The sequence below is a fragment of the Eurosta solidaginis genome, chromosome 3 (genome assembly GCF_040869045.1).
Source record: "Eurosta solidaginis isolate ZX-2024a chromosome 3, ASM4086904v1, whole genome shotgun sequence".
Lineage (NCBI taxonomy): Eukaryota > Metazoa > Arthropoda > Insecta > Diptera > Tephritidae > Eurosta > Eurosta solidaginis.
Genome location: NC_090321.1, coordinates 41,934,946 through 41,945,051, shown reverse-complemented (window position 1 = coordinate 41,945,051; position 10,106 = coordinate 41,934,946). Strand labels below are relative to the sequence as shown.

The window sequence follows — 10,106 nt, the reverse complement described above, 5'->3', positions numbered from 1 at the left end:
CCATCCCTCCCTCCCCACCACCAAGTTCTATGAGTAGCTTGGCGCCGCCAGAGCCTCGTCTGTTAGTGAAACAGGATTCGCCGCGGATAGGTGAGGTTGACAATTGGGTTTGGAGAAGCTGTATATTGCGCTGACAACCTGAAGGGTTGCGCTACACAGCCCCTTGAATCTGGTATTTTAGTCGCCTCTTACGACAGGCATACCTACCGCGGGTATATTCTGACCCCCTAACCCTCCGATTGTATTTCTGCTTTATTAAAACTTTCTTGACATAACTGCATGAACCTTAGGCTATGTCGTTTAGTATCAACTTAAAACTCAGGTCCCGCCAACTAATGGAAAAAAATAAAAAGGAGCACAGAACAAATTAAAAAAAAGTTCGGCCTTTATCTCCTCAAAGGTAAATTGCACCAAAACTGATAAGATCTCGAATGTGTTTGTGAGAGTATATAGAACAGAATGCGACGAAATGGTGAATTTAATTAATAATAGGCAATAAATTACATTTCCACAAAGTGACTGATTTAGTTACTCCGTCTCCGCAGTTAAGTGAGGAATTGAAACGAACTCAATATGCGTGTTGCTGTTATTGGTGGTGGCATAAGTGGGCTGCCCTGCGCTATACAAATCCTGGAGTACTTCAAATCAATTAGCTCACCAATAGAAGTAACAGTATATTCTGAAGCCTACTCACCCAACACCACAGGTGATGGCTCAGCTGGGCTGTGGGGTCCTTATTTATTAGGACGTACCTCCCCTGATAGAGTTCGGTGTGTTGAGAATTATTTATAGTATATAACTGATAAGAAATCGAATATGTCAATGGATGTTTTTCGTTTATACAGCCGCTGGTCAAAACGTATGCATGACTTCCTCGAACAAATTTGGCTGACTGAAGACGCTGCTGAAGCAGGTGTTTGTCTTATACCGTGCATGAGATTGTCAACAAGTACGCTGCAAGATAATGATTTCTGGAAGGATATTGTTTATGGTTGTCAGCCGTTAACGCAAAGGCAGTTGGATGACTTCAATAAGGGAAAGGAAAACAAATTTACGTAAGAATGAAGGAGTGAACTTAAGAGCGTTAAGGGAGGTACTCAAATGGAAATTTGAAATTTCGGACAAACCGAAGCTTAAGAGCTGCGATTAGTGATTAAAAAAACTTATGAACGGAAGGTAGAAACTGCGCATCATTTGTTAACTATCTGCCATATACAAATTTGCCCATAACTACGAAAAGCTGCAGGAGCTAGCTCATTTTTAAATCAGCGATAAGGTTACTCCCCGAAGGCTTTGGGTAGTGTTATCGACGTGATGGTCCTTTGCCGGATACAGATCCGGTACCCTCCGATAACACAGCACCATTAAGGTGCTAGCCCGACCATCTCGGGAACGATTTATATGGCCACCTTAAACCTTCAGGCCATCCCTCCCTCCCCACCACCGCCAAGTACCATGAGGAGCGCTACACAGCCCCTTGAATCTGGTATTTTAGTCGCCTCTTACGATAGGCATACCTACGGCGGGCATATTCTGAACACCTCACCTGCTGGTGTGGGGAGTCCATGAATTTGCATTATGCATTGACATATAGGACTTACATAAGGTGCTTGTTCGTCGAGAGAAGACTTTTCTTCTAAATTGCGTACTCCGCCTAAAGTAGCACTTGCTGGAAAGAATGAGTATATGTTAACCCCAGCGCGTTAAAGGGCTTAGAATATTCCTGCAGTAGGCAAATCGCAAGAGAAGACTAATATGCACAGACTTTGAAGATTCGATATCAAATGGTTCCCAAAATGTTCGGGCTAATATCCGGAACATACCTGATCAATATCCGGCAAAGAAGAGTCATCATTGATAATAGCTTTGTTTTTTTTTTTTTACTTCTCTATACGTTTAAGCTTCAACTTTATATGGTCCGCAAACGAAACGTATACGCGTGTAAAAAAAAACACGGCTAATACTCCCTTAAACATAAGTGGGATGTCCTTATCGCTTCAAGAAGTAGGAGAATAATGATTCTTTGTTGGATTTCTAAACAGAAATTTTCTCATGCAGTCCTCAAAGTTTTTGTTTCACCGCCTTATCCAGGGGGACGGACGGCGGAAGACCAGACTTCACGACTTTTTCATAGTTTTTCTATAAAGGTAAAGCAGCAAACGGGTATCTATCTAGGAACAAGGGGTTCGCTATATAAATAGTCAAATTTGTTTCCCCGATGTCTTAGCGGATTTTATAACTCATGCAACAAGGTTTTCAACCTTACCCGTGGCGAATACTGTTTATCTAACAGGCGAGCCTCTAGCAACCCCAAGTTCCACACGGAAGGAATGGGTTGGATGACCTAAATGGATCAACGCGGTCACATCAAATCGTTTCCGAGGAGGTCAGTTTAGTGGTGCTATTTTCCGGAGCGTACTGTATATCGCTACAAGAAGATGACTAAGAGGGCGACTTTGGCAAACGAACTAAGGAGTATGCCGTTACTTAACTATACATAAGAACCAAGCCTACAAGGCGGCAGTTGCATAATTGGTTAGTGTTATAGAGCATTAATGTCGCTCAATGCATTGTTTCAAACCCAGTCATTCTAAGAGTTTCATTCAAAACGACTTTTATGAGTCAAGAAGCATAACACCCTTGTCAATGGAGGTCATAACTCATAGGAGGAAGCCATTATCGCGTCGTTTGAGAGATGTGTCTTGAAGAATCCTGCTTCCGGATGGTATTTTAAATCGCTTCCGCACTTGTAGTAGCCATAGCAGTCGGGCTAGCACTGCTAGGATCAAGGTTTAGATTCGACCAACAATTGCCACATCCGCAGCCATAGCATAATGTCCGCAGCACCTCGCCAAACTAATCCGTCTAGCATTTCTGCCACTACTACAACACAATTTAAATACTTTTTCAGTTACCTTGATACATTTTAATTAAATTAAAATATTTTATTTTCTCTAATAGCTGTGGCATTCATTTCATTACCTACACCTCAGAGCCAGCTAAACTTTTACCTTATTTGATGAAACGTTTCGAAAAGCAAGGCGGCAAAATGGTACAACAAAGAATTGATAATCTCGAAGAATTCCTTTCCAATTCCAATTTCGAAGCTATCATCAATTGTACTGGCTTGGGCTCTAAAGAATGTGTAAAAGATTGTGAGATGTATCCGGTACGCGGACAAGTGACACGCTACAAAGCAAATTGGATATACTATGTAATATTGGATGAGAGTGATGATGGGAATTATATTATACCCAAGTAGGTATTTTTGTTTAATGCAATTGAAAATACTGCAAGCCGATGACCCAAAATCAATGGAGATAGTACTAATAAATTTTTTTTCAGCTGCGACTCAGTTGTTTTGGGTGGTACTCATCAAGTGAATGATAACAATACAAATGTTTGTCCAAATGACAAAAAACTTATTATCGATGGCTGTCGAAAAATTGTGCCAGGCTTAGCACATGCAACGCATCTATACGATTGGGTGGGGTTGCGACCGGGACGGGATTGCTTGCGTCTGGAGGTAGAGCGAGCGGGTAAATTTGTGTGACTAAAAATTATTTTCGAATAAATTTACTTAATAAAGTGCGCATTTACAACAAGGTAAGAAAATACTTATACACAATTATGGGCATGGTGGCAGCGGTGTTACACTGGCTTGGGGCTGTGCAGCAGATGTCTTAGAGTTGCTGAAACGTGAATTACAAATCCGTCATCTGACAAAATCGAAACTATAAGCAGATATTGAATGTTTAAGATATTACTTGGAAATATTAACATTTAAAGCATTTTTATTTAATAAATTTACGCAATATATATTAATGTGTATATAAGGGCTTTTAATATAAATTAGTATAAAGTAAATCGGTGTTAAAACGTGCACTTCGATCAAAATATTGCAATATTTATAACATTTATTTTTATTTGTTTTTCGAGTTCTTTCATTACATCGTGCTAGGTATTTTTGTGCTGAGCTCGGGTGTTTGTATGTGTCACTGGAAATGCATCTCATTTCATGAATTATTATGGAAACATCAAGTGCGATTATAAGATTGAGTAAATTTAAATATATGTGGCATGAGCTGGGACCATATTACGTTTTACGATCAGTGACTGAAAACCATTTTCACTCAAACGATAAGTATGCCTTTGTCAAACTATTTCTTAAAATTTTAACCAGTTATGGATCTATCGAGTGCTATTTGTAGCTAGTTTACATATGTCAGTAATCCCATCCCAGATTTCAGAGCTATTGTGATTGAAGAAAGGGTTTCGATCAAGGATCGTCGTAATACCTGATTTTTCTTTAAACAAAAGGTTTTGTAGCTCAAAGTTTAAATCAGAACATGTTTGTACATACAGAAATGACATCATTTCCATACTATAAGCAAATACATCTTGAGATAATAAACATATGCAATAACCATTTTCTTACAACAAAACTATGAATTAGCTAAAATTTACTATGTATAATAAAAAATTTTAAACAAAATTATTTTAAGTCATGAGAACTTATTCACTTAATAATCACTTTATATTAGAGTAAGCATAGATATTTGTAACAACATATATTATTTCCCATGGCACTAGGGTATGATAAGAATTCGTATTTGGTTTACCAAAAACCTTAATATCTGAAAATCTGATGTGCTAAGATGCATGAACAGATTATCAATGTTGAACGTAATTATTGGCGTTTGTTCAGCCTTCTTCTTGTTCTTGTTCGGCTTGTCCTTCCTCGTCAGCATTGATAGTGATTGATGAGGTTAAACTTTGCATATTTTCTATGTCATTCGTTTCTTCCAAATCCAATTCTTCACGTTTACGCTTGCGCTCACATTTTGGACACGGTTGTTGATCGTTGAGACATTGAGCATGAAAAACAGCGCCGCATATTTCACACTATGATCGAATATCATTAATAGCATTTTCTTTAAAAAAAAGTGTTAGTTAACAGCTACTCACTCTGTATGTTGTGTCAATGTGAAATGGATACAACACCCGCGCACTCTTACAAATCTCGCATATAAAACCTTTCACACTACAAAGTGAACACTTTAATACATGCGCTTCACCCACTTTGTAAGCCTTTTGCAGCTGTTGATAGAGTGTACCACGTAATATTAAATGCAAATCAGTTATGGAGTACAAATGGATATGCTCGTACAGATATTCACGTCCATAAAATTGCACCTGCAATAGTTCTAAACTTTTTGGTTCGCAGGTGTATAGATACGCGCGTAAGAAATTTAAACGTATACGCAATGATTGCAAATCAGCCATAGCATCAGAGGCATTATAAATTGCTGGATTCAAGAGCTTCAAATATGAAAATAGTTATAATTTAACTTCATAAGTAATCAATAATGTTTCACCTCTAAATCGATAACAGGTTGATTACGAAATTCGGTCAAAAATGCGGCAGCACGTTTTGATACTGGATACTTACGAAAGTCCCAATTGTAAATGATTTTTGCTGGTATCATCATCTGTTCCATATCCATGCAGTTGTCACAAAAGTAATTGCCGCTGAAGCCGCAGACCCTGTAAAAACGAAAATGCGATATTCGCTTGTTTTATTTAGAAAAATATAGCATTTACAAAACTCACTGGAAATTTGTGTAACCAATACCCAAAGGATGTTGGCATGATTTACAGAGAAAGCCTTGTGCATCTAAACCTGGCTGACGCGCTAATTTATACATCTGTTCCAACATCTCTTGTATATCGCTGACATTCATTTTGTCTAAATTTGAATTACGCAACACGACAAAATCAAGTATCAACTACAAATATGAAATTTTTAGTAATTATTTAGTATTGGTTAGTCCTCTAACTTACACGACTATCATTTGAATCACTGCCATTAGTATCACCTTCCTGCAGCGTAACATCATCGTCCGCATTAATCGCACTTGTGCGCTCAACAGTTAATTCATTTTTTTTAATCTGTATCTGTATTTTTTCACGTTCATGTTTTCCCAACAATGTATTGTAGCTAAGTGTACTCGCATTACTTGAAGCACGTCTATATAAAGGACGCTCTAAAATAGGTGTGCTCAATTCAGATACCGATCCCGTAGCTGATGTGTCATCTCCTGACCATGATGTGTGCATTAAATTCTTTAGAGAATTACCAGGCGTTGTGGGTGTTGTAGGTTCAGTTTTATATCCTGTTTCGCCTGTTATATAGTCACGTATACGTGCCTCCGCCAGCTCACCCGATTTTTTTCGCTTCTTTTTTGATTTTTTATCTTTTGCTGGAGCCCCATTTTCTGCTTGCGCACATTCAATATTACTTGCACCATCTTCAGCATTCTCTTCTTCGCTTATCATTTGCATCTCATCGACTGCTTTTAACAACATATTAACATTTTCGCGTTGAGCCGCGATATCAGCAGCGGTTGGTGACTGTAAGTTGGGTAAGTTTTCAATTTTTTGTGAAAAAACTTCATTAGTACGTATCGGTTGGGGAGTGGGTAATGCCGATATTGCCTCAACAGCTTCTGCATCTTCAATAGCTAACTCGTCAGCGATATCAACGCCACTACTTATCTGTAATGTAGTTTAAAAATAAATATATTGATGTATTTTTTAACTTCTTGATTAATTTACCGGGCACGATTTTAGTGGTGGTGTCCATAAGCCAGACAATTGCAATGAGTAATCTGGCCAGTAGTTGAGTAAGCTAGAGTTCACAGGCATATTAAATTGAACAAATGCTTCAATGCCTTCCATAGCTTTTGCAGCCATTTCCAAACCTTCACTATCTTTTAACAAAGCAAACTTTTTATAGTATGGACTAAGTGCGGAACTACTTTTGCGTATATTTACTAAGTACGCCGAGAAAAGAGATTCATTGAGCGAGAGTCGTATCCATGCGCGACACATGCCGATCTCGCTGGTAATTTGCGTAAGGGATTGAAGCTGCATAGAAAAAGATATGTTATTTCCAGAGTAGGGACATATAATCGCAGCAAAATACCTGTTCAATAACTTGTTTATGCAAAAATATTAGTAAGGGCGCCCAAAAGCTTGGCTCCGGTCGTCGTTCTTCATCGCCAGCAATGACATTAATCGTATCCCACAGCAGCGAATCCTTTAAACCATGTAGAAAAATTGCTTCTAGTGTGGTGCACAGTGTGCTAGTAGCTTCACATAACTCCAAACTCTCTGTGTCGCGCGATAAAGGGATATATTTTAATATTAAGCTTCGTTCCAGTAGTTGAGATCCTACTTACCACACCCTTTTTGTTTTACCTCATATTGAATTTCACGCGAATTCTCAATAAGTGTATTGATTAACGCCTCTTTAATGGCATTTTCGCGGTTGCTCGAAAATTTGCTAAAACTATTGAAAAAGGAACTCATTGTGCTTGCAAATTATAGGTGTTGGTGCGATGACTGAGCAAATATTATATGCGTATTTAGTCAACGCCTTTATGTTACTGATCACTTTATCATAATTTTTACCAAAAGCACAACATAAATTCGCAGCACAATTGATAAGGACCCAGCTGAAGACTTTTATTGATATTTTTTGGCCTGTTTACTAAATACTCAATTTTATATCAGTTTTGTTTTACTTTTTGTAAGTAAAAGTGCAAGAGCTGACCAATTGTTTTGGTTATCGAATGCAATTGTTTGGTATATCGATAAATCATTTCATCGATTATTGATAGCAGTGCGCGTTATAGACTGTCCACACGGCCAGCAAATAGAAGTTAGACACAATTTGCGTTTATTTCCAGAATCTCTCTATTGAAATGGCCATTTCTAATTCCTAATCATTCGACATTCGTTTTGCAGGGCAAAATTATTATTTTCCGTTCATGGTCCTAACCAAAGAAATTAAAAGCATAAATAACATTCAATCGAAATAATACTAGAATACAGTTAACCATCAAACTGCGGGTAGATAATGCAGCATTGGGAAAGTTTAATTTGAAATTCGTTAATAATTCTTTGTTTTTACCAGATAATACATTTTCAATAATTTGCGTGGCACACAACTCCTTTTTGTAAAATTATACCTAAAAATCTTTGGGTTTTCTAATCTTCAAACAGATAATATGATGAATTGCCTATCGCCAGTTTGACACCTTCCATTCAGTATGATACCCTCCAATACTGTTCGTCAACGATGATTCTGTTTGGCATTCAAATTTCTCCAAACGAAGAGGATAATAACTAATATACTGTTTTTTATATTTTTGACGATGGAGATTTGGTGTTAGCGAATGCTGGAATTGGGGGAAGGAATCAAACCTGGCGTGCACACCAGCAAATCCTACCATCACCCATGTAATAAACAACTAAACTAATAAGTTAAAGCTCGTATTTTCCATACAACTTTGAATAAAAACGCACTTACTTCATTTGTTTGAACATATTTTAAATATATATATATATTTTTATTTCATGTTTCACCTTTAATATATCTCATATATTGTATGTATATGGTTTTGTCTTACTAATTTTTAATTCATTTCATATTTTCATTACATATCTCCATTAGTTTTTCTTATATACAACTTACTCTTTAAACTAAATGTAATCGATATTATTTTTATTTTTATTTCAAATACTCTTAATTATGTATAATAATAATAATCGTAAAGGGTGATTTTTAAAAATCCCTTCACCGACTTTGCTACAGTAATAATATAGGTATATATACTTTTTTATATAGTTACTTTTTATTTGATTTGTATATGTATACGCGTTAATATTATCGGTTCACAATAGAGCCTGAATATATATGTATGTAAAGATCAAGGTTTAGGTAAGAGATTTATTACTATTATATTATATATACTTGCTTGGTTTTTTCGAATTACTTTTAAATATTTATTTTTACATATGACTTTATGCTTTATGGTTAATCATTCTTTTGTTTGAGTATGCATTACACTAACACTAATTTTATTAATGAATATTGAAATTTTCGAAGTGTATTACTTACAATATTTGCAAAATTTTCTCATATTCTATGCATTGAAATACAAAAATTTTTGGAGAGCTTTCTATAATATATTCTTACCTTAAAAGAATTAAATGTTTAAAGAAAATATTAACATACATATTTTTGGGGTAATATTAGCAATGTTGTTTCTTACAACAATCACGTTTACAACTTTGTTTCATATACGAATATATCATACACTTTTGCATTCCAACAATTAGGCATCTCCTATTATATTTGAATTCTCATTCATAATGCGTACCTTTGTTCACAATAAATAATTTCTGTATTTGTTTTCATTATTTGTAGGTTACCAATTTTACATAGCTTTAGTTCATAAAACGATTTTCTGAATTATTTCTTTTCTGCTTCTATTCCCTTTTTATGCTAATTGATTTGTACATAATTTTGTACGTAAAGCTCGAATCGGCTTTGTACAGTACCCGCTATATTTGAAGTTGCAAGCAAAAAATTTCAAGATTGCTCTTTTTAGGTTTTCCACTCATCTTTCCCATAACCATAAACGCGGATTTAATGATCGTGCCCGGATACATTTTTTATCATCTCAATCTTTACCTACTCCCTCGGAGCAGTATGAGAAAATAAGTTATGAAGTGTAAGCATAAAATGTGTCCAGATCTCAACTATGAATCCGATTCAACAGCAAGTTTGAAAATTTAGTTCAAATTAAAAGCAAAATAATTTATGTAATATAATTTATGCAACTGCTATCAATTCAGTTTTATTGTTTTATAGCAATACACAATATTATATTTTATGTTTATTTTTATTTCGCAGTCGAAACATATACGTCTGAATTAATTTTTCGTTGAAAATAAATCTGTTTAATTTTGATTAATATACTGTAAGTTGTAGTTTTATTCGTTTTACGATGTAGCATTATTTTTTATAAATACCATACCAATGAGTGCAACACATGCGTGTTCTCTATCCTACCCCTATGAACTATTGTTTTTAAATTTTGAGGAACTAACTTTTCGATAAAAAATAATTTCCAGATTAGAGATTAAAAGCTCAAAATAGTGGGTGGTATTCAGGAACAGTTCGGTAATGACGTAGTTCGGTTTTTTATAACTTCATCAGGGCAATTATTTCAGTCTAGGAAGTGTAGTAAACG

At 35.8% G+C, this 10,106-nt stretch overlaps 2 protein-coding genes across 2 annotated transcripts; one reads left to right on the top strand and one right to left on the bottom strand.

Moving 5' to 3' along the window:
• Positions 1-545: 545 nt before the first annotated feature.
• Daao2 (D-amino acid oxidase 2) lies at positions 546-3,836 on the top strand. Its single transcript, XM_067771501.1, has 5 exons — positions 546-770; positions 846-1,055; positions 2,962-3,258; positions 3,346-3,539; positions 3,607-3,836. Exons 1-5 carry the CDS (start codon positions 574-576, stop codon positions 3,738-3,740), a joined length of 1,032 nt encoding a protein of 343 aa, XP_067627602.1. The 5' UTR covers positions 546-573; the 3' UTR covers positions 3,741-3,836.
• Plekhm1 (Pleckstrin homology and RUN domain containing M1) lies at positions 3,792-7,621 on the bottom strand. Its single transcript, XM_067771499.1, has 8 exons — positions 7,245-7,621; positions 6,989-7,176; positions 6,619-6,930; positions 5,845-6,558; positions 5,614-5,789; positions 5,379-5,547; positions 4,969-5,322; positions 3,792-4,905 (listed from the first exon to the last, which is right to left on the bottom strand). The coding sequence occupies exons 1-8, from the start codon at positions 7,372-7,374 to the stop codon at positions 4,705-4,707; spliced, it is 2,244 nt and encodes a 747-aa protein (XP_067627600.1). The 5' UTR covers positions 7,375-7,621; the 3' UTR covers positions 3,792-4,704.
• Between the last annotated feature and the right edge of the window lie 2,485 nt (positions 7,622-10,106).